The 25,789-nt window shown below is 41.9% G+C and overlaps 1 protein-coding gene across 2 annotated transcripts in view; it reads left to right on the forward strand.

The window, feature by feature from the left end:
• The window catches only part of LOC117520936 (protocadherin-1-like), a 282,301-nt gene that overhangs the window by 17,847 nt on the left and 238,665 nt on the right, over nucleotides 1-25,789 (forward strand). For both annotated transcript variants that reach the window (XM_034182276.1, XM_034182277.1), the window contains exons 2-3: nucleotides 1,657-2,485; nucleotides 10,228-12,411. In XM_034182276.1, coding sequence (XP_034038167.1) covers nucleotides 1,679-2,485; nucleotides 10,228-12,411 — 2,991 coding nt within the window. In that variant the 5' untranslated portion in view covers nucleotides 1,657-1,678. The remainder of the gene's footprint in view (nucleotides 1-1,656; nucleotides 2,486-10,227; nucleotides 12,412-25,789) is intronic.

Genomic DNA, 25,789 nt, shown 5'->3' on the forward strand with positions numbered 1-25,789 from the left:
AAACAGACACCTGCAGCGAGGTGTGAGTGGAAAAAGGCGCGGCGCCAGGATGCAGAGGCGCGATCTGTGAAATACTGGTCAGTCACTATTAATAATTTCTTATGTGTCCAACCTCGTACGTTGATCGTTAAAATTAAATTCGTTAGTTCTAAAAGCCATCATAATTACTTATAGGAAAACATTTTATTTTTATTTCTCAAACAAATGTTTGGGCCTGAAAACAGTTTGGTCTTATTTTTCTAAGGTTTGAACTTTGAGAGTGTTTACACACGAGAGAAAAGTGAGAAAATGTTCATGCCTGATTGAGAAAGTGTATAAAGTGGTATTACAGGGTTTTTACAGCTTTAAAACGTCTGTAATAATTGTAAAAAATAACGCTGACTACGTCGCGGTTTCGCGTATTACGGACTATTTTTAGAATGTAACTCCCACGATAAACGAGGGACCACTGTAACACTTTTTTGAATATACTACAAAACAGTTGATACGACGGCCGCTTTTGACGCTCTATTGGCACGCGTCGTGATTGGTGGAGTTCTTTTTCTTTGCCGTCTTTCTGGCTTCCATGTCGTAAAATGAGGGTGTGTCTGAAGCGGAGTCTGAATATTTCTGGGCGTGTTTATTATAATTACGATTGTTTTCACCCAACGCATTTATCAAGGTCACGTCAGGCGTACGCCGGAAATGGGCAGGTGCGCACTGCTTGATACATGTCACGGCAACTTTGGTGTACTTCAAATTTACACCGTAAATTTACGCCACAGGTGCGCAACTTTGATACATGAGGCCCAGTGTGACAGAATGACATAAACTGACATCATGGCATAATGTGATATCGTGACATAAGTGACATCATGACATAAGTGACAGAATGACATAGTGACATCATGACATGAAGTGACAGAATTAAATAATGTGACACAATGACATAGTGACATAAAGTGACATGACACAATGTGACAGAACTACAAAATGACGTCATGACAAAGTAACATCATGACATCTGATGTGACAGAATGAGATAAAGTGACAGAATGACATAAGGGTAACATCATGACAATGTGACATCATGACATAAAGTGACATCATGACATAATGTGACATCATTAAATAAAGTGACATAAATTGACATCATGTCATAATGTGACATGACATAAAGTGACATTGTAACAGAAAGTGACATCATGACATAAAGTGACAGAGAGGCAATGTGACTTTGTGACATCACGACATAATGTGATATAAGTGACAGAACAACAATGTGACATCATGATATAAAGTGACAGGTGACAATGTGACATAAACTGACATCATGGCATAAAGTGACATTATCACATAAAGTGACATAATGACAGACATTATCACATAATGTGACATCACATAAAGTGACGTTATCACATAAAATGACGTAATGACATAGACATGATCACAAAGTGACATAATGACATAAAGTGACATAATTACATAAATAAACAACAAAAAATCTCTGGTTTAATAATGTGATTATGTGTGTCACACTGATCCATCAGGTGTGTGTGTACGTTTTATGATGTCATGAATTCAGACGCAAGTCCGCAGCTCATGGAAAAAACCTGTTTCTCAGTCGGATGAGTGGCAGCGAGTTCCTGTCTCTAATGGGTTTCCTGTCTCTTCCAGAGTGCTGCTGTTGGGCGCTGACATGGCTCTGCGGTGGAAGCTTCTGCTCTTCTCGGCGGTCATCCTGCTGGTGTCCTGCGACGCCGCGTCAACAGACATCTTGTACCGGGTTGCTGAGGAGCAGCCGCCAAACACGCTGATCGGCAGCCTGGCAGCGGATCAGGGTCTGCCCGACACCGGTCACCTCTACAAACTGGAGGTGGGGTCACCGTACCTGCGTGTAGATGGCAAAACCGGTGACATCTACACCACAGAGATCCCCATTGATCGTGAGACGCTGAGGGATTGTCGCAACCTGCTTGATGGCGACAAGTGTTTCCTGGAATTTGAGGTGTCCATCACAGACATGGTGAAGGGCATCGGCATGGGACCGCGGCTGATCGAGGGCCGCATCGAGGTGCTGGACATCAACGACAACACGCCGCAGTTCTCCTCACCCATCCTCACCCTGTCCATCCCTGAGAACACACACATTGGCGCCCTGTTCTCCATCCCCATGGCCACCGACAGGGACTCCGGCACCAACGGTGTGGCCGAGTACTCACTGAACACCGGGCCAGACTCCGACCAGCTCTTCAGTCTGCAGGTCGCTGTGGATACAGACGAGAAGCTGCCTCAGCTGGTTGTCATGGGCAACCTGGACCGTGAAAAGAAGGACTCTTACGACCTGAACATTCGGGTGGTGGACGGCGGGACTCCAGCGAGAGCGAGTAGTGCCCTGCTCCGGGTCACCGTCACCGACCAGAATGACAATGCCCCAAAGTTTGAGAGGAGTCACTATGAGGTGGATCTGCCGGAGAACAGCCCGCAGGGTCACTCGGTGCTGCAGGTCAGTGTGCATGTACAGACACGCCTCCTCAGGCGTTTAATCGTCACAGTGTGTTAATTTGTGGAATCGAGCCACAGGAGATCTAGAATCTTGTTTTTTCTGCACTGACCCCCATTTTAAACGGACCAAATTTAGTTTCTTAAAAAACCGGAGGTGGGGAGGGGAGGTGGGGAGCATTTATTTAGGAGAGGTGATGGTCTAGTGGTTAAAGTGTTGGATCCTCGGTTCAAATCCCAGCCTGACTGGAAAATCACGAAGGGCCCTTGGGCAAGGTCCTTAATCCCCTAGTTGCTCCCGGTGTGTCGTGAGTACCTTGTGTGGCAGCACCCTCACATCGGGGTGAATATGAGGCAGTGATGTGTGGTGAGGTTGATGGCTGGTGAGGCACTGACTTCATCACAATCAGATTTACAAACATATGAAGCCCACAGAGTAGCTTATTCACCGTTTGATTGGCAGCAGTTAACGGGTTATGTTTAAAATCTCATATCAGCATTATTTACACATACAAACTGTAGCACACAAAAAGCACATTTAATAAAAAAAAAAAAATGTTATTATGGTCTTACCTTTACTTATAAATGAAGTCCACATGTGCCGCCCCTTCTGAACAAAAGCATCGATGAGTTGTTTGTAAGTGTTACTTATCTTCCTTCAGTTATAAAAGTCTCTCTGTCTCAGTGGAGATCACTGCCAGGGAAGAAAGTTGTCCTTTCTGGCTTTGAATGTGAGCGGTCGACCGCTTGTGTTTGATGAGAAAATTCTTCAGGTCACAATATCCCATTTGAATCCAGACAGTCACAGGTTGAGAAAAGGAGGCAGCAGAAAATACATTTTCTTGCTCGATGTCCACACAGCCACACTTCATGTGTGTCCCGCTCTGTTTGAAAAGCGCAGGTCTTCCGTCCCGCAGCCCTTCCTTAATTATTACCTCCTGCTTCGATTGAAAGTCCAGTTTAGAAAATTGATTCAGTTTGGATATGTAATCCACCATTCTAAAAGTAAAATAAACGGACTGTGGCTCTTAACTTGCTAACTGTAAATTGTAGCTTGCTGTCACTTATTCTGCAGCTGAGGAGTTGCTGCAAGAAGAATCCCTGGGATCACTAGTGCCCCCTAACATGAGGCAGGAGAACTGTGTCTCACCCGGTGTCTTTTTGCAGCTGTTTCCTGATCACTCAGCACACGAAATACATTACACACACATACAGCTGTTGACAAAAAACACTGTACATTATGTACATCAGGAATTTAAGTTCATACAGTCAAAGTGTTTGACCATTTTAATAGCGACATACAAAGAGACAGTGAGACAGTCTGACTGCACAGTGTGCCAGCAGTCAGCCCAGTGACTGAACAATCCAAGGTGAGGCTCGGCGGACTGCTGCCTCACCGCACGTCTCTGCTCAGTATTTCAACGGCAAACGTGTCAATTCAGAGATTTTGAATAAAAAAATCATCTAAAACTGGTGAAGTTAATTTATTTTTTCACTTTACATTTTTTCTTTCCATGATGACAGGTGAGAGACTTTTTGACCGCACATCGCTGATGTGAGGCATTATTTGTAAAGCACTTTGAGTGTCTGATGCAGATGGAAAAGCGTTATATGAATGCAGTCCATTTACCATTTATTTAAAAACTTCAAACCACAGTATTTGTATATTTTTGGTCGTATATGTTTAGGTGGATTAGAAACTTTGTAATTGTACAGGTCTCTCTTGTAAACAAGATCTTGATCTCAATGGGACTAACCTGGTTAAATAAAGATTAAACGAGGAAAAAAAATAGAGAAAGGAACAAGAAAAATTAATTTATGTCTATTTAGTTTAAAGGCTTTCTGATTTTAAATTTGTTGGGTGCTTATATATTTTATTATTAATTCTGTTTTTTGTACTTGTGTATATTTATTATAGCCCGACCAATATATCGGTTGGGCTGTATCAGCCAGTATAAGCCCTTTTCACAGTACTCACTATCGGCCGAAATTTTACCGATAGAACGCCGATAATTTCTCATAAACAGAACAGTTACTGAAATAATGTTTGTGTCAGCAATGTAAAATGTCCTTGCACCGTTTGTCCAGTAGATGGCGCTCTGACTCCATTCAACTGAGAGCCGCTTACACCCCTGCTTAAATGTGTTCATCACCGGCACCCATAGTTCACCGTTACACTGCACTGATCGGCTGACAAAAGCATACAAGTTTATAAGGATGTTGTTTGTAATAACTGCGATTGCATTCACCCCACATTTCTCCCGTTTCAGTTCAACTCAGTTTGATTAACTCAGTTTATGTAGTAATGTGTCAAATGTGCTTCATTGCATCGGTCACGCTTTTTATTAAGCCCACGTTGTGTAGACCTTATTTCTAGCATGAAAAACTTGCGTTTACTGCTAAGAGGTTGAAACATTCAGATTCACTGGTCGTCCGGAAGGGTTCTGGGAATTACTGCCGTTCGCCATTAATCCTCTGGGGCAGACGCCATCGTATACGATGGCTGGGACCAAGCTTTACTAAATTGTAAATAACTTTTTAATGATATGAGATAGAAACTTACTTTTTTTTTTTTTGCTGAAAAGTTAACTCTGTGGACTTTTGATCCACCGTCGGCCATCTTGGTACTCCTCATAGAAGATGTGTGATGACGTGCACAATGTGAGTGTCCAATTGGAATTGGTTCTGTTAAGGTCTGGACGCAGGTTGAGGAGCGGTCCAGCGTCTGACTGAACCCAGCACTAAATAACCAGAAGCAGTTCCAAAAGAAACAAATTTATTTTCTTCCCACTGTGCTGTAGACAAAATACAAAATAAATGAGTCTGGTGGGGTGAAGAGGCGGCGCGCTCTCCCAGCGCCTCAACAGATCGGAGCCCGAACGTTCTGGACTCAGGAGTTCCGCCGACACCCCCCAGGTGGCTTTTCCCAACACTGTACTCTGTGAAGGAGGAACAGAGGTGAGGTTATTCAGTACTTATATCAAGAAACACTATTTAGAGGCACACTTATCAGCAACACGTTCAGGACTGATTTCAGGCTTAATTCAAAAGAACAGCTGCTCACAGCTTGTGGAGGATTATCAATCCGCATGCCACAGCCGCGAGGAGCAAACGAGACAATTCTCTTCAATACTTAAATTTAGCTGCGCAACAACGCCACATTACATTCACAGATAAGCTTTTAAGGATAATCACCTCTGACGTGTGCTGACAGCACTTGCCTCTCACCCTCGTCCTCCTTCACAGGCGCAATGTCAGCTCTGGAGCCGCCCTCAGCGTCCTCAAACGGTCGTCACACGGTCGTATTCTCCGGCCCCTAAGCCCAGATCACTGCTAGCTTAAATGCAGTTCTTCATCTCTTCATTGGTACCAGCTGAGAGTCCTTAGAACTGCACGCGAATATCATAGGTGTCGTAGATTGTCCCGATTAGAGAATCGCACGTGAGTGCAACAGGTGCAGCAGATCACCGTGACAGAGGTGAGAGACTCTTCTGCAGCACATTCTCCCCAGAGATCAGCCCCAAACCACCTGGGAAGGAAAACAAACACAAAAACTGCAAAACAGTGTCCAGCCAAGCCCCCCAACACACAACAGGTTCTCCGTCACATTGTTTTCCAAAATCCAATCATAGGGCAGATTTACCTCACGTGATATGGCAACGATCATTTTCAGGTGTGATATCTTACTAGTTGGCCCGTTTGAATAGCCTCCTAACTGCTCCAATTGCATTTTTACATTTTTTTAACTTGAAAATTCTTCTCTGTTATAAAGTTAATATGTGGACAAAGCTTCAGCTTTTAGCTCATACCTTTTTTGTTAAGGGTCCAAAAAAGAACATTTTATTAATTAAAATAATAATAATAATATCGGCTGATTTATCGGCTATCGGCAAATCAGCCGCTTTATCGATTATCGGCATCTTTTTCATCCAAATTTCGTTATCGGCATCGGCCTCAAAAAAATCCATATTGGTCGGGCTCTAATATTTATACATTGTGTTAATATGTATTTATTTGTTTCATTTAACATTTTGTTAATTCATATCTGATTTTGACTTATTAAAATGAAATAAATGTGAAATTAATTGGACATATTTTCTGTTAAAAATGCGCAGAATGATTTCTGTCTAGAGGGGAAAAAAAATAATGTTGGTTCTTTAAAGTGATGTCAGATGAAATCTGAGGGGAAATATTTTTTGGCTGATTTTTAGATATAAAGTTTTTTTTCTCAGTAGATTTTGTTTAAAGTGTGCAGTCGTGGTTACTGAGGAGTCGATGGGGCGGTGCTGTGTGGATCTGGCCGCTCAGCTGACCGTGCCGTTGAGGCACCGCGGGGCGGTGTGTCGTCACATATTAACCACTAAGTCAACTTCACCTTTGAGCAGTTTTGAGCGATGTCGCCGCTGTCAGCAGGCGGGGCAGGAAGCAGCTCGTGGTTCGGTTTCGGCTGCTTTCCTGACTGCAGTGAGCCGTGCATGACTTAATGTGAGTCAGTCATGAGATTATCCACGGGGCTTATGGGTATTATTGCTCTGGATGTGGCTCATTGCATTTCAGAGAGCAGCAGATTTCACTTAGCATGCGTTTGAGGACTGACGCATCCGAGGCAGCGGGATGACTCTGACCTGCATAAATCAGCCAATGGCGGCACAGATACGCATGTTCCTGCCTCCTGAAAGGAGCACTTCACATTTCGACACAAATTACCTCAACAGGATGACATTTCCAAACGGTTCCACCGGCCCTCAGGAACTCCCTGACGTGAGACCTCAAACTGCAGATGGACACGTGTGACGCTTTCCTCCTTAAATCTGCGATATTAGCTGATCCGGATCGGATCTACCACGGTGACCGCAAGCAAAAACAAAATTATTTCACTCATTTTCATTTATTTATATTCTAAACTCTGCCGTCACAAAGCCACACCTGATGAAAACAACTTTGAAAAGTTAAAGATATTTAGATGACTAAAGAGACAAATGTGTTCCAACAGGTCCTCACCCAACGAGGTCCGGTCTAATTTAGTCCAGTTAAACAAGGTTTGACGCCAAATCCCAGAACGCTTCTCACTCAGTCATTCTTATTGAGCTGTTTGGAATTATTTCTGGAACAATATGTCGTCCAGCAGAAATCATTTTGGTTGACAGGCCCAGGAAGACAGGAAACACCACAACGCTAAAGATTTGGACTTCAGCATTTCAGCATCACCTCTGACCTTTGACCTCATGACTCCAGAAACTCTTCTGAAAGGTCGAGGACCCGGAGACACGGACATCTCTGCCGGTTGTTTTAAATGTTGAATAAAAGTGACTTTGTTGGGATCCGGTTCCACCTTAAATTGTGTCGACGTGTTTGAGTCCCAGGAGGAAGCGGTGGAATGCTGATGTTGCACCCGGAACATTAAAATCAGCTGTTCAACAACTAGTTCACTCGCTGACACCTCAACCTACATTTCCTGCTTTACGTGCCTGCGTGACCTACATCCGTGAATGCGTGCAGATACGGAGGCGTCCCGGCGAGCAAGTCTTAAGCGAGTGACTGCTGACTGCTAGTACCTCCTAATTGACTAATTGCCTCCATTTATGTTGGAATTGGGTGTTCCGCGCCTGATGGTGGGCGACGCTAGTCTGTCCTCACTGGTCTAATGGACCCCGAGGTGCCGGGGCTTTTCTGATAATGAGATGAACATTAGCGTTTATTCATCTGCCCATTAGAGCCAATGACCCGCCGCACAGCCATTAATGTTATTATGTGGGCGTGCGAGCTCAGTTCTGTTCGTCTTTCGCACCAAAACTCCTCCCCCTCAGGAAAAACAAAAACAACAACAGCTCTGCTTCAGTGACCGTCGAAAACCATCAAAATAATCATTAAGCTGTAATCGAAGTTATAAAGCGGCGGCAGTGGCGTGTGACCAGCACTTGCACAAACCAAAAATCCATTGGCACAAACTCCCCAAAATTTGTCACTCTGCATAATACTGACTCAAAAAATCAGCACATGCAAGCAAATAATGATGAGAACAACAAAAATAAAAAACCTTGTATTGTGAAGCTGCTGATTTTACAGCTGGAGAGCAGAAGTAACGCGCAGCCTGTTAATGGTCGAACATTTCAAACGTTCATCTCGTCACATTTTATTCACCGGTTGTTTCTGTATGTTGTCGGGTTGATGCTGACTGCAAGAAACCAGGAAATCATTCAAAAAAATCCATCATTCTGCATGACGTTCAATAGAAATTCTGACCTGACTTTGACTTTCATTCAGTTTCAGGTTGAAGTTCCAAAAATAATGAGCAGAAATATGTGAAGCCTTGAACTGTTAGACATCTTAAGTCTGTATATAAACATTTCTACAATGATGACCTTTAAACTCAGTGAAAACTAATCTCTAAAACATAAAAAATATAAAAGCCAAAGCAGAACCCTCCAGGTAGTTTTCTTCAGACAAGTCAGGAGATGAATAAAGTGACTGCATTTATGTAGCACTTTTCCATCTGAATCCGCGGCTCAAAGTGCTTTACAATGATGCCTCACATTCACACAGACGCACTCACACACCAATGTCAGGATGCTGCCATAAAAGATGCTCACTACACACTGGGAGCAACTTGTGGATCAAGGACCTTGGGCAAAGCCTGACCACTTGTAGCGTCTTTACATCACTGACCTTCTGGTCAGACAGGGGTTTGAACAGAAGACCCGCTGGTCTCAAGACCAACACTTAACCACTAGACCATCACACATGAACATTTAAAGTCACTCAATACTGAACTTCATTTCCATCAATCTCTAAGAAATGCATCAATATGACACTCTATGGTAAATCTGTCTGGAGTAGACAGTTCTCAAAACCTGAGCGACCGTGCAAATAGGAGAAGAGTGAGGAAAGCCACCAAGACATCCAGACAACCCAGAAGTTACAGGCTTTTGTGGCTGTGACTGGAGAAATTGTGCATCAGGCCTGTTTTGCATTTTGTATCTCCAGTTATACATCTTCATGATAAAGTGTTACAGAAGGGATTCTCTTTAAAAAAAAAAGACCTGAATATTGTGCAAGTTTGCCAGAATCCACATTGGAAATGCCAAATCTAGGGTGGCATCTCCCAGCCTAGATTTGATCTCTTTTGTTCTCAGCTCCACCATGAAGCTGTATAAATGGTGATGCAAAATATAAAATATGCACTGTGCACAATTTCTTCAGTCACAGCCACAGAAGCCTGTAACTTCTTCTGAGTTGTCTAGGTGTTTTGGTGGGTTTCCTCACTCTTCTCCTTCTTGCAAGGGCACTGTTTTTGAGAACTGTCTACTCCACACAGATTTTACAAACACGACCAGACTGTTTGTATTTCTTAATGACTGATGTAAATGAAGTCCATGACATCATCAGTGACCTGGAAATGTTCATGTGATCATCTCGACTCCTCTGAAGAAAACTGGCTCTAAAAGTGAAGATTTAGTTGCATTAAAGGGTGCAATTCTTTATGTTACCCATCATTTTTGGCTTTTATATTTTTATTTTATTTATGTCATGTTGTCAAAATTATTTTTTTAACTGTGAGTTTAAAACGCATCATTTTATAAATTTTTATTTACAGAAGTCAGATTTTTCTTTCTTTTTATGTCATTTCAAAATTAAGGTGTCTAATAGTTCACACTGTTTTTATTGCCACTGTATTAGACAAGCTTCTTGTTCATTTTTTTTAAGTTAATAGGTTTTGAAGCCCCGCCTTTGCTTGTTTCATCATAGGTCAGAGCCAATGACGCAGACACCGGCACAAACGGAGAGATTGACTACAGCTTCCACCAGGCATCAGAAACCCTCCAGAGGCTTCTGCGCATTGACCGTTCCACTGGCATCATCTACGTCCGGAGCCCGGTGGACCGCGAGGAGGAGAACTTCCTTAAGTTTTTTGTAGTTGCAAGAGATCGTGGACCCAACTCCAAGAGCTCCAAGGTTCTGGTGACCATCAACGTCAAGGACCAAAATGACAATGCACCAACCATTGAGATTCGCGGTTTTGGTTTAGTGACGCACCAGGACGGCATTGCCAATATCTCTGAGGACATGCCCATTGGCACCCCGGTGGCACTGGTTCAAGTGTCCGACCGTGATGAGGGGGAAAATGCAGTGGTGACATGCGTGGTTGCTGGTGATGTCCCGTTTCAGCTCCGACCTGCAAGCGAGTCAGCCAATGATCGTAAAAGGAAGTACTTCCTGCAGACAACAACTCTGCTGGATTATGAGCGTGTTAAGGATTACAGGATTGAAATTGTTGCTGTGGATTCTGGGAACCCGGCTCTTTCCAGTACCAACTCCCTTAAAGTCCAGGTTACTGACATGAATGACAACACACCAGGTTTTTCACCTGCATTACTTGAGGTGGACTTTGCTGAAGGGAACCAACCGGGTGACAAAGTACTGGATGTCGTGGCAACAGATGCAGACACGGGCACAAACGCAGAGTTGGCCTACAGCATCATTGAGCTCTCATCCTCCAGGCTATTTGAGATTGATTCCAACACTGGAGAGGTTCGAGTGAAGAACCTGCTGGATCGTGAAGAAACTGAGCGTTATGAGTTCCGTGTGGCAGCAGCAGATAAAGGCCTTCCGAGCAAAACTGGTACTGCCACCGTGGTTATTAACGTTCTTGACCGCAATGACAATGACCCAAAGTTCATGCTGAGTGGTTACAGCTTCTCGGTCATCGAGAACATGCCTCCGCTAAATCCAGTGGGTGTAGTGACGGTTACTGATGCTGATAAGGGTGAAAACGCTCGCGTGAGACTGTTTGTGGAACCAGACAATGGAAAGTTTGTCATCCAGAATGGCACAGGAACCATCCTCTCCAGAATCTCCTTTGATCGAGAAAAGGAGAGCACCTACACCTTCCGTCTAAAGGCTGTTGATACTGGTGACCCACCAAGGTCATCTTACGTGGGCGTAACCATCAATGTCCTGGATGAGAATGATAATGCACCTTATGTCACCAAGCCAGCCAACTCTACGTACAAATACCTGCCACCCGTCACTCATCCAGAGAGCCTTGTGGAAGTGGTGGAGGCGGAGGACATTGACTCAGGACCCAATGCAGAGCTGATCTACAGCATCACTGGCGGCAACCCATATGGCCTGTTCCACATCTCGCCCAACAGTGGGGAGATCACACTGGCACAGGAATTCACTGGAAAGCATAATGGACTGCACCGTTTGGTGGTGAAGGTCAGTGATAAAGGAAAACCGGCCCGCCACACCACTGCTCTGGTTCACATTTTTGTCAATGACACTATTGGCAACATCACCCTGATTGAATCGCTGGTTGGACACAGTCTCTACACCCCTCTGGACAGGGACATTGCTGGAGACCCCAACTATGCTCTCGCTCAGCGCAGCAACATCCTGTATGGCAGCCTAGCAGGAATTGCTGGCGTTATCCTGGTCATCATAGCTGTGGTGGTCATTAGACACCGTCTGCAGAAGGACACAAAGAGTGGGTACCAAGCTGGTAAGAAGGAGAGCAAGGATCTGTATGCCCCCAAACAGGGCCCCAAAAATGGAAAAGCCAAAAAGACCAAGAAAGGAAAAGCTCTCAAACCAGCAAAACCACTGGAGGAGGACGAGGAAGCCAGCCTTCAGAAAGGTCTGAAGTTCAATCTCATCAATGACACTGTCAACGACAGTCCCAGAATCCACCTGCCCCTTAACTACCCACCAGGAAGCCCTGACCTGGGTCGGCATTACCGCTCTAATTCCCCCCTACCTTCAATTCAGCTTCAGCCTCAATCACCCTCCGCCTCCAAGAAGCACCAAGCTGTTCAGGACCTCCCGGCCACCAACACCTTTGTGGGGACGGGCGACAACAACTCCACGGAGTCCGACCAATATTCGGATTACAGCTACAAGGCCAACCCGCCTAAATACAGCAACAAACAGGTAGGAGACTACGCAAACATGCCAATGTACCACAGGAACATCATTTGGACTGACCGGGTGTGGTAGTCACGCTGGGACAGATTTGGCACAGCTGGTTTTCTTCTACCAAAGCTGCACTGATTTCCTGCACAACACCCACCAACGGCTGTTTTCCTGCTTTTTTTTTTCTTCTTTCCTTTTTGGTTTGCTTCTTTAAGTTCACCATGTGTTTTATGTTGACTTTGGTTTTTTTGACATGGATGCCACAGATCCACACCGTGAGCTTAGACCAGTTCTGAAGTTAGACCAGTTCTGAGCTTAGACCATCATCTGTGCTGAGGATTTAACAACTGATAAGGATCAGGGTCAACTTGATTCTGTTGAAGTTAATGTTCCCCAAACACGATGTGTAATCAGTGTTCAGTTCTTATAGTATTTCTGGTTTTATTACATGCTAATAATTCCCAAAGTATCACAGAGTAATTTTGGGTTCCGTTCAAACAGCCGTTTTGTCTTCCAGGGTTGATGGGAATTTACACATTTTGGTCTTAATGTCACAACTGCATAATGTTTTTGTAAAATTTCTCACTGAGTAGCATGCTAACATCTTCTTTCTATGGCTAGCATGTTAACTTTGTGCTACCTGGCTAATATTATCTTAATTTCTTTGTATTGTAGAAATTCCTTTTAAAAGATTAACCTAGCTGTTGCCGTCCATAATCTGTTCACACATTAGCACATGAAGCTTTTGTTTGAACTAATTACATGCTGAGTACCTTGGCAAGCTATCGACATTGTATTGGCTCCCTATCTTATAACTGAACACAAGGTCCGCCTGCAGTTTTTTCTTTTTAAACATTAATTTGTGACGCAGCTAGCTAATACGATAGCCACCTACATTTTAAGACCCCGACGTCAAAGGTCAACAGTATCACGCTGGTTTGTGATTGGTCGAAGTTGTGGATTACTTGAGTCGCCAACATTTTGGGTCCTGTTTAGTTTTGTCATCTTGCTGATTTGTGATTGGGCATCAGAACAAATTTGCATTCACCACTCTCAATAATCAAGCAAATATATCACCCCCTAGAGTAAATCCATTGTAGTGCGAGTGTGGCCGGGCCCTTAGAAAGCAATAAAAGAGAAAAATAAGGACCTGTGTGAACTGTGTCATAGATCTCATATCAGTCTGTCTTAAGTTCGTGTTTTTTTTGTTTTGTTTTGTTTTTTGTTTGTCATTTGTACTTTTGTCACAGTAAATGAAGGGTTTTTTTCTCCCACTATTTAAGTGTTTTGTGGATTTTTGTGTGCAGCCATTTAAAAGGTCTGAATGATTTTTTTTTTATGATTATTTTTAAGTTCTTATTTTTTTTATCTGACTGTGAATTCCGTCGTGTTTGATTGTTTCGGCCTTTCTTTGGGCAGGAATTAGAGCGGTTCAGCGCATTTCACCTCTGCACAGTCTGAGGTGATTTCGGCGAGCGGCGTTTTGTGAAAGTCACAACACTATGAAGGAAAAGGCAGAGTGCGACTAAACGTCACCTCCTGTCAGGCCGGCTGAAATACGGCCTTTAATTTTGCCGTGTTCCCGTCACCCGGGTTAGAAGTCACTTGTTTGCACAGATTAATGGGAGGTAATTTTATAGGCGCCTTCTGTTACCCAGAGTGCCTTTCTGTTTTTATTTAATGTCCAAAACGGGGACGGGACGGGACTGTCATTAACTCTGTCATCATGACAAGCTTTCATGCCGCCTCAGCTGTTTTCTCCGCATGTCATGTCGATGGACTCGGCGGTGGCGAGGTGTGAATGATGTCACTGTGAAAAGCGCGGAGGGCATTCCATGTGGAGACAATCGTAATGACACCTGGTGGCTCCGTTCACACTGTATGTACGATTTTTTTGTTTTTCATCTGCTGTTTGTTGTGTTGTGTCTTTGTGTGTTTGCTGACTCATTGTGTTCCTGCTTTTGTTCAGCTTCTAACGGCCCTTTTCACACGTGGAACCTGAAACGTTTCTGGCTTTGTGAAACATACAGTAGCTTCACTGAACATTTTAGGATCATTTTTTTTTATTATTTTGTAACAGAAAAAAACACCAATTACATAAATTCAGTAAAAGTTTTATGAAGTTTCTCAGCAAAGGTATGAGAAATAATGTATTTTTTTTTTGTAATTAGAAAAACTGACATTTTCAGAGCAAAGTTGTAAAACTTTGAGTAAATATGTTGATATAGAACTAAACTCCACATTTTCTACCAGACTGTGACATATTTTGAATTTAAGACAGATACAAAAAGAAAAAAAAATCCGTCACCTGGCAAGAAATCCTGAGTGGAATCTGCCGTGTGTGTCCTCAACTGTACATCTGGAGCTAGATCTCAAATACAGCTCACTGGATTTTCTTTTAAATTTGGTACAACCTTTGTGGTTAATTCTACGCAGACGTACATCATAAACTGTTTGGTAAGTGCCATCAATGCTGATTTATCACCAACAAAACTTTCTAATTTCATAGTCGACATTTACTGCCCCCAACTCTTTTGGAAAATAAACCGCCTACAATTCAACTAATTTTCATGATAAAAATGGTCAGAATATGTCTGGAATGACTTCCAATATGACACATTTTCTTGAAATTTTGTTTTTGTTATAATTCACTATAATTTAGAATTTTGCTATAATTTAGAATTTTATAAAATTCTAACAGTTGAGTTGTGTCTCTGTGATCGTTTTGATATCAAAGTGGCTTTAACCAATTAAATCTCTGGAAGTTAAACATTCTCTAACAAAGTTATCCAAACACATTGTCAGTTTTATCATTATTAGTGATGACATTTCTGCTAAATGTTGATTTCCATTTGACAAGATTGAGTTTAAAATCAACTTTTTTTTATTTCTTGTTTCAGTAAAAAAGATTTTTTTTCCCCCTGTCTGAGTCATTACACTTATCATAACATCAGTTTTTCTTTGGAGTTGTACACGTGTTTTAAGGTTTTTGGGTCAGAAATGTTTTCTAAACAGACCTCAGGAATTAGACATGTGAAAAGGGCTGAAACCATGTGAGGTTGATTTGTACCAAAGACGGCACCTGTTTTCACTACTGATTTTGTTTCCTGAGTTGAATGTTTTTATTGTTGGATTTAAATCCGAACATCGTCTGTGTTTCATCCACAGTCACATAAATGTACAGGGTTTGTTTTTTAAAACATTTTATGTCAATAAACCTGTTTAAATGTTGGAGTTGATCTCATGGTACTTTTAGTGTTTGGTTGAAGTGGACGGGTCTAAAATCAAAATAAAGTATTTTTAATTGACATTAAAATGTATTTTGTTAAAAAAAAATGGCCCTAATTATGTTGGACTTGTTAGTGTCCATTGAGTTAATAAATTGATCATCTGAAAAATAATCAAATATTTTGACTGATTCATCATTTAAAATCATTTATCAAGAAGATAAATGTTTGACTTCTGTTTCTGAAATGTCAGGATATGCCAGTTTTTAAAGTTTGTGATGAAATTAAGTTTGACTCGTTTGAAACTACGCCTGTGACAGATCAGTTCAAACTGGTTTCAGATTCTCATTTCTTATATTTTATGATTCTTTTTTTAATGTGTTTAATTACAGTAAAATGTCCTGTTCTGCATTTGGTCAAACTAGAATCGTTTAATTTTTATTTGTGGTCTTTTTAATGTAATAGCTATAACTACTTATTAACTGATTATGAACTACTGTAAACAATCAGTCAAATTTTAACAAATAATAATAATTGTCTGAAATTGAAGGAAACAGATTTGACTCCTTAAACAAAAGTTTTTGAATCTGATCAAATATTAAATATATATTTGCTGACTTTCCTTTCAGAGCAGTTTTGACGGCATACAAACAAATTATTTGCTAACAGTGTTTTTGTTTTATCTTTTTGGTGGTGGGGGGGTGCATGGCGGCACGGTGGATTATCGGTTAGCACTGTTGCCTCACAGTGAAAAGTTTGTAGGTTCTCTTCCCGCCTGGTCCTGTCTGGCATTTGCGTGAGTTCCCCACCGGGTTCCTCGGTGCGTTTGTCTGTACGTGTCAAACCTATGATAGACTGATGACCAAAATCAATAAAGACATCCTGAACAGCGCCCCTGGTTACAGTTTTCAGTAGATGTGAATTTGCCACATAATATTTTACTTTTTGAAACTAGAACATTTCTCAGAAGAAATGAGGGCAAAATTCCACCATGCTGCCCGATAGTGATTAAATCATGAGGTGATTTTTAACGTCTGTTTCCACGTCTACGTTTTTCTCATCGTTCTCATTTAACAACTAAAATGTATTTTAAAAAAGAAAGAAAAGCTTCACTGTGGTGGAAAGATGTCTGTCTCGCTGTTATCTCAGTCTGGATTCTGAAAGTTTAGCAGATAGCACAAACCTCACACTAGCATTCTGTGTGACCTTTGAACTAATGTCATTTGACTCATTTATTTATTTGTTTGTTTTAATTGGACAGACAACGCACAACATGACAGTTGATACTAAATAGTCTCATCAGGTCCCTGCCATTTAAAAAAAAATATCCTCCAGGGGTAGATTATCTCTGGGTAACGACATAATGTCTTCTTTATGTCGTTGTCCCACCAGCTCTGGTGATGTATTTCTATAGTAAAGCTGTGAATTTTTTTCTTTTTTCTTTTCTTTGAGCTGGTTTTCTTCTTCTTTGTATCTCCTTTTACTGCTCTCAGTTACACTGCCCCTCATGGACATCATAGATACTGCAGCTCCCTAAATGCTTGAAACAGAACTAGAGAACCACGCTCATAGAGCACAAACCTCCACCAACACTAGATTCCAATTTCACAAATTTTTCCCTTGGAAAACATTTTCAAGGTCCAAGTCCTGTTAGAAGTGGCTTGTCATAAGATAAATTAAATCCAATCCAATAAATTGATCCAATATCAGGAGGATGTATTTAGTTCATGTACTTGAATCAGTTTTTTTTTTTTTTTTGTGGTGTTGTCATGGTTTTTTTGTTTTGTTTTGTTTTGGGTTTTTTTTCAGTTTCTGAATTCTTTTTTAGATAATTTTAAAAGAACACTGGTTATCTCTGCTGTGCACAATGTGTTGTTGCTTTTTGTCACTTGGTTTCTGAGTGATAACTGGAAGACAAACAGGCATAAAATTGGAACCTCCATCCAGTGTTGGTGGTGTAGGTAAATCCAGAACAGAAAAATGAGAGCGACTGGGGCACTTTCGGTTGAGATATAAAGCAAAATGAACACCAAATAGGCTTTTCAGTATTATATTCAAATGTCCACAATATCCATACTCCGGATTAGATCTTGATCAAACTTTGTCAGCTGATAAAGGATACCATCCTACATAATGTTCTCAAATATGAAAGAAATTGGATCTTTTTTGACAGAGTTATGAATTTTTGAATGTTTTCAATGTTAAAGACAGAGATTTTTACAGTTTTCCAAGATTTTTCCTGACTTTGACCTTTGATCTATGACCTTGAAAACTGAACAGTTCTTGCCTATCAGATATATATATTCAGTAAAAATTTCATAATGATATAAAAAAACTTGCTGTTCACAAACAAACAGGCAAACAAACAAATGGGGCAAATATTTGTGATGTTCCTATTTTGTTTGTCCATGTGTTAGATGTCTCGTCTTATTAAAGACCAAAACCAGTACCAGAACCTCCCTTTATGTATAAAGATCAATAGTAGACATTTTTGTGCCTGAGCTGGTTGAAGGAGATCGATCTGTTGCTGAAGGATGGACTTGGACACCGACGGCCCGTCATCTTGATGCTGTTTATTCGCTGTGTGTTGTGTTGAGTCTCTGGGAGGAGGACGTCTGCCTGGGTGTCCCGCTCTGAGTGCACTGATCCTCGGACTCCTGGAGGTCGTGAGCCTGAGCCGTTCCATCCTCGTCCCATGTCCACCCTCTCAGAACCCGGGTCCACGTCAAAGTCTTTGCCACAGTTTTATCCCTTTTTTTTATCTCAGTATTGTGATTGAATTTTTATTTTGGTGTTCAAGTACTTGGGTAATGTTCAGAGATGAGGGCTGGACAGAGGATGGGGTGTTTGGTGAAGGGGTGGGGTTACCTGGTGACAAAGGGTCCTTTATTACGCATCACTCATCATGACGTAATCATCTTACCCCTATGTGCATCAGTGGAAGAAGCTTCTGCTAGGATGGTGTTTGTCGTGTGAAAGTAGGTGTGGCCTGTTGTTACAGGTGAGGATCCTCACCTCCACAAACTCATCCGTCCAGACAGCTTTAAAAAAAAATTAGGTTCAAAGATTTTTGTTTTAATTTACTCTTGTAGCACAAAAAACATCAAATCCAGACTGTGATTGGTGCAAATACTGAGATGGACATCAAACCACATCAGTCCAACGTCTGTCTTTGTATTTGTTAAAACCATTAAATACCCCCCCACGCGCCAGCCGCCAGAAGACAGTGAGGCTAATGTGAACTATTCCGTTTATGTGGTTCTGAGCAGCAGCAGGACCCAAAAACAGTCACAGCCGGTTCATGCAGAACCATGAAACAACTCCTTCAGCCTCTGCGCACGTGCTGCAGAGATGAGCCACAGATCAGTATGTACATGTGGTGTGTATTTTACTTTGATGTGAAGCCACAAACATCATTTTCTGTTGTATTCAGTGTGTGTGTGTGTGTGCGTTACTGCATGCATTTGTGTGTGTGCATTTTTTGCTTGTGTGTGTTGTGTTGCCACCTGCTCCGATAACACAAGTGAAGTGGAACAGAATCCTGCCTGAGGGTTCACACACACACACTCAATACAAGCAAATGCATACAGTAACATACACACAACAGGCACACACACATGAATGCGTACAGTAACACACACGTGTATCTGTCCTTGTGGGGACTGGTGACATCACACACTGCTTCACGTAATGAACAAAGTTGAACTTTAACTTATCTTTGAGATTTTTTTGTTTGTTTGTATGTTTCTCTTGTTTTGTCCTCAAAGAGTCTTTGAACGTTTCATTTTCATCTGTACAAGTTAATCACTGAAGTTCAGTGGAGCTCAATTCCTGGGCAGTGGGCAGGATTTGGACCACACACTCTGGGTTGGTCTGCTACAGCAGTTGCTAAATTCTCTCCACATTAATAAATTAGTGTCTCCATTTGATTCAGAATGTTTGACTTGTATAAATATGATATATTTAATTGTCATGTAATTGTGTATGTGTTTGTGTGTGTATTTTACATAACATCAACATTTAGTTTTGTCACATTTTCCTCCATTCAGAATAATTTTTGTCCCTTCAAATGAAAAAAAAAATTGGGCACCAAAACTATAAAATATTTGCTTTCCAGTAAACACATTAGCAGAAGACATGCCACTCAGTTAGTCTTTACAGGATTATTTCTAAGACAGATGATAACTACTAGCTAACATAGCAGGGACAGCTGTTACAGTGGCTAGGCTAGCTAGCTACAGCAGTCACTCTCCAGATAATCATGTAATGATATCATGCAGTTGTGCTAACCATTGTGTTTTCCCCGGCTGGTTTTAATACAATGTTTTTAGAAGAGTTTATACTTTGACAGAGCAGATTTTTATTTAAAAAACTCTTACATGGCACAACTAACATGCTAGCCACTTGGCCATCGTCTGTATGTGTTGTTTGTTGATGCTAATTAGCTTCATATTCGTGTGTCTGTGTGTGTTTATGTGGGTTTGTGAGGGCATAGGGTTTCTGTGGGAGTTAACTGTTACTGAATGTTTTTTTGTGACTTTAAAGATGAAAAATCTTTCTGGAAAGTTACACTTTTGGTTTCATGGTCCAGGACTGGATCTTGTTCTGACTCTGCCCACAGTGTCACATATAAGTTCTGAGTTCCATGTGATGCGGAGGCGAGGTGAACCCATTAGCAAGCATTTGACCATAAATGCCTGTTCCTTTACAAATTTGTCCAGTTGGTGGCGCTGTTGGTGTGTCGTATCTACAGTTTGTTATTGGTAAGTAGCGGAGGTGATCCAGGGTCCCACAAGTTTTTTTCATAAGTGTGAAGGGGCGTGGCCACGTGGAAATGAAGTAGAATTCCTTTTGAGTTTTAGCTTACACGCTGTTGTTTAGTTTAGTTTGCGCGTGTGGTCGTGATGGTTTAGCAAATAGCCTCAGTCCTCACAAAAAGAGATAAGAGTGTGTGTGTGTATGTAGCAGGTGGTGTGACTCATGAGACGAGGACATTGCAGCCGTATACACACCTGCTGGGGTCAGAGGTCACATGCTGTACAGCTGCTCTTTACAACAGGCTGCTGAACTCTGCTGAAACACACGCGAGCACTAATGCTAGTGCTAAGTTGCTCACACAGCATGAAGCTGTCAGCCATGCACGTCTCTCTAAACCGTGAGAGAAACGTACAAAAATAAACTCAAGAACAACACAAAAACAGCTGCAGGTGTTTTGCGATAAGTTACGACGTGAGCGATGCAGTGAAATCTGCAGTACAAAGTACACGGAGTGTATTTTACAACATTTTTACCATCTGAGGCCGACCTTTAAAAGCAACAACACACGCGCGCGCACACACACACACACACACACACACACAGTGTGACTGCCCCCTTATGGCATCTTCAGGTAATGCTTTGTTATGACAGGCTTCTTTAATGGCTCAGTGTGTTTGCAGTAGTGTCAGTAGTAGTTCAGGGAGTAGTGTGCAGGATCTTCTGCAGATGAAAAGTGACAATCAGGACTGCCGGCAACAAGAAGGAGAGCGAGAGAGAAAGCTGGAGGTGTTAAAGGAGCTCCTGCCAAATGTACAGTCACTGACAGTCACCGCGGCAACCGCCTCCATCTGCATCCTGAGTGACAGGTGGTGACGTGGTACGTGACAACTACTAGAGAGAGGATGAACACTAATCAGTCCAGATACATCTCTGCCAACCTCCCTCACCTTCATCACCTCATTAATCTCAGACATCCTCATGACTTCTGATCATCCTTTCATCTGTGGCCATCTACCTCATGATGAAAATCCTCATTCTCATCTACACCTCTTCATAATTTTATTAATTTTATTCACCTTCTTCTGCTCTTCATCATCTGATTAATCCCAGTCACTGTCATGTTTCTCATAAGTAGCATCATCTTTTTGTTCACTGATCATTTATTTGGTTCAAGTATAGTAATCTTCATAAGGAAAATCCTCATCCGTATCTTTTCTTCACCTCAATCTCAAATCATGTTCATTTTATCATATGCAGCATACCCCTCATTTTACTGATTATCATCTTCATGCACATCTATCTCCCTCATAATTAACAACCTCATTCTAATCTGTCTTTCATCACCTCAGTAATCTTGGTCATGATCATTTTCTCATCTCTAGCCATCATCCTCATTTTACTGATTATCATCTTCATGCACGTCCATCTTCTTCATAATTAACATTGTTTTCATCTTCCTCATTTTCATCTTTATGTTTCATTTCATCACGTGGCCCGTGTTTATTGCATCATTCACCTTCATCGTTTGTCTTCATCGCATTAATAATCTTCAGCAGAGTGTTTCTCATTGATGGACGTTATCTTCTGTCACTTTCTTCACGGTCACGTACGTGACGCGCCCTCTCTTAACCATCCTCATTATTCCCATTTTGCACACCTGCTTCCATCCTCACCACTCTCATAAAAATGTTCTCTTCCTCCTCCGTGTGGAGGAGGATTTCACTCTGCACTCTGCCTGTCATAAAATCGGTGGACCCTGCAGGCCAGAGCGTTAGGAGGGCAGGGGGCGCCATGGAGTGAGTGTGCTGGTTAACTGCTTCAGCACTGAGGCAGAAAATAAGGCGGTGCTCCGATGAGCATCGGCCAAGCAGCTTCCTCAACAGTTTAACATGAGGTGTTTCTCTCCTTGAAACTGAAGAACCCGGCTCCAGGGACGGGTCTCAGATGCAGGATTAGTTTCTGCTTGACATTTCCTCCAGTCTAGAACGACCCTGAACTTAAAATTTAGACTGACGTGACAGGAAACGCATCAGAGGAGTGTGCAGCCTCACTGCAGGTTTTTTATAAAATTATTCATGTTTTTATTTTCCTCAACATTCATTTCTGGTTGTTTAATCTTCAATCACAACTCCTCCATAAAAAAAAAAAAAAGTTACCAAACATAGTTGACCTAGCGGGCGCTAGAAAGCACATACCTCTGCCAGAGACCAACAAGCCTAATGAAGTTAATGCGAAAGCAGGTGGACGTCTTGATTAGTCGCCAAGATGTTTCGAAGAGTAAATTGTTTATTTATTCTTAATTGTACTGTCGTGCCAGAGGGGGCGCTGTTTTACCAAACTGCAACTAAAGTCTTTTTTATCAGGATATTATTAATCACACACAAAAAGCCAGAAATCAGAACCTCCATATTTATCAATCGATCCTTCTGGAGCTTTCACTTGATTGAGTATGGTGACGGTCTGAGAGTGTGCACTGGTGCCATGCACCCCTGCACTGCCCACTCTACCAAAACACCTTCGGTCCTGATTGGCAACCACCCAGGCAGGCAGGTGGTCCAAAGAGACCAAGTGGCTGCTGCAGCCAGGTGAAATGTGGGCGTGTCCTTGGTCAGGAGGAATGTGGGCGTGTCCTGGTCAGGTGGAAAGTGAGGGTGTCCTTGGCCAGATGTGGGTTTGTCATTGGCCAATTGAAATGTGGGAGCATCCTTGACCTTCTACAGTCTCTGAGTCTCTGAGGTGATCCAGTCTCCTGGATCACGTCCAGAGAAACCCCCCACATTTTTTTGCATAAAAAGTGTTTTCGGAAAGATGGAAACAACAGGAGTAGCAAAGTCTGCAGCTGGGACTAGAACCTGGAAGCTTCATAACTGGATTTGGTTCCTGTAGCTGAGAAGCAGCTGGTGTCATCCAGTCTGCATTAAATCAGATTTTGTCTTGTTAATTCTTAAAGATTCTGTGATTAGTGGAAACTAAACGCTGGAAAACATTTGGAAAGTTTTGTAGGAGGGACAAAAAAAAAAACCAAACAGCCTTGTTCTGGACGCACAGGTCCTCTGTAGTTCCTGAGTGCAGTACTAGTTCCAGGCCTGGTGTCGCCCTCCCTTCATTGGTATTCTACGGCTCTTCCGGTCCTCTCCTCCTGTGGTTTATTGAATGCGGCCTCCTCGCCGTTCACCTTGACTCACTTCTCCTCGCCGCTTCAGACTGTGGAGAGGCGATAAGACGCAGAGATGCTGTCGTTCTTTACGAGGCGTTTTCTCCCCGTATCTTCTGAAGTGTCTGTTTGGACGGGAGTGTGGAAACATTCCTCTCCTCTCTCTTTATCTCTCTCTCTCATCACCTCTCTGCCTTTATCTCCCTCTATTCCTCAGCTACTCGCTCTGCTCTTCATCCTCCTCTTCCTCCTTCCTCTACATCCCCTTTTTAATCCTCCTTTTTCATCCTCCATTCCTTCCTCTTTGTCTTCCTTTTCCTCTTCGCCCTCCTGTTAGCTAACGTGTTAGCAGACTAACCTGTAGGATGACATCTGTTTGGCCCCGAAAACTTAAAAATATTAAAACACTTTGTCCTACATCATTTTAAAATCAGAGGATTCATTTTTTTGGTTCCATAGTGTTCAACATTGACCCACTTTAGCAGCTAGTTAACTTTAGCATGTTAACTTTTAGCAAGCATTTAATTATAGCTTATGAACTCATAAAAAACATTTCTTTATCTTATATGCAAACATTAAAATTTTAACTGTTATCAAACTTTTAATTCTAGATGATTAGTTCTTAATGGACTGATAATTTAAGATGCTAGCAGACATTTAGCTTATTAGCTTTTACTGGATCTTTCATTTGAACCAGTGAGAGCACTCACTCACTCACTCACTCACTCTCACTCACGCACACCTACGGAAAACGTAAAGTTTCCAATCCACCTAACCTACGTGTCTTTGGATGTAGGAGGAAGCCGGAGCACCCAGACAAACCCACACAAACACACGGAGAACATGCAAACTCCACACAGAAAGGCCACAGGTGGGAGTTGAACCCATAACCTTCTCCCTGTGAGGCAACAGTGCCAACCACTAAGCCACCGTGCTGCCTCCAGTGAGAGCTAATAAGCTAATTGTCAGCTAACAGCTAAGATTATGAGTAATTCACCCTTTTTATTGTTGATTTTGCTGTGACAACAGTATTATTGAAAATGCAATCTCAACATAATCTAGTTAGTTGCTATTTGCTAAAGTGATCGTAATCTAGTTAGCATTTAGCCATGATAGATTTTGATAACAGGTTTAATTTAGAAAGCTAGTTTAAATAACAAATGTGCCATTTTAAAAAGTCTCCAGTTCAGCTTTTTCTTTATTTTACTGATTTATAACAAGAAATAAAAATATGCACTTTATCTTTAAAATTTTAACAAATCTCTCTGATATGATCTTATTGAATTCAATAAAAATTGTAAACACCAAATACATGATTGGATGTGCTCAGCTCCTTTAATATAACTCAGTAAAAATTATGTTTATGGCTAGTTGAGTAAAAACGAGTTAGTGGATGGAAACGAGAACATTTCAAGTCAGTGAATATCTCTAAATTCAGTGAAATCAGACAGTGATTATCTCTGAATTCAGTGAAATCAGTCAATGAATGTGAATTTGTTGAAATCAGTCTGAATATCTCTGAAATCCCAGCCTGACTGGAAAATCTCTAAGGGCTCTTGGGCAAGGTCCTTAATCCCCTAGTTGCTCCCGGTGTGCAGTGGGCGCCTTGTATGGCAGCAGCTTCACATCGGGGTGAATGTGAGGCATTGATGTGTAAAGTGCTTTGAGCGTCTGATGCAGATGGAAAAGTGCTATATAAATGCAGTCCATTAATATATTTATGTAATTCTGTGAAATCAGTCAATGAATGTGGATTCTGTGAAATCAGTCAGTGAATGCCTCTAAATTCTGTGAAAACAACCAGTGAATGTGAATTCACTGAAATTAGTCAGTGAATTTGAATTCAGTGAATCAGTGATAGCTTGGTAAACCTACAAGACTGTCCTTAAAAACTTTGTGCATGAGTGAGAGTAGTGATGGAAGCCACTAAAGACACAAGTGATGACTCTGAAGGAGATACAGGCATCAGTGGCTGTGGTTGGAGAGATATCTGTCTGTAGTGGCTTTGATTAGAAAGACATCTGTCTGTAGTGGCTTTGACTGGAGAGACATCTGTAGTGGCTGTGATTAGAGAGACATCTGTCTAGTGGCTGTAATTAGAGAGACATCTGTTTGTAGTGGTGATTAGAGAGACATCTGTCTGCAGTGGATTTGACTGGAGAGACATCTGTCTGTTGTGGCTGTGACTGAAGAGACATCTGTCTGTAGTGGTTGTGATTAGAGAGACATCTGTCTGCAGTGGATTTGACTGGAGAGA

This window comes from Thalassophryne amazonica, chromosome 11 (genome assembly GCF_902500255.1).
Source record: "Thalassophryne amazonica chromosome 11, fThaAma1.1, whole genome shotgun sequence".
Taxonomy (NCBI): domain Eukaryota; kingdom Metazoa; phylum Chordata; class Actinopteri; order Batrachoidiformes; family Batrachoididae; genus Thalassophryne; species Thalassophryne amazonica.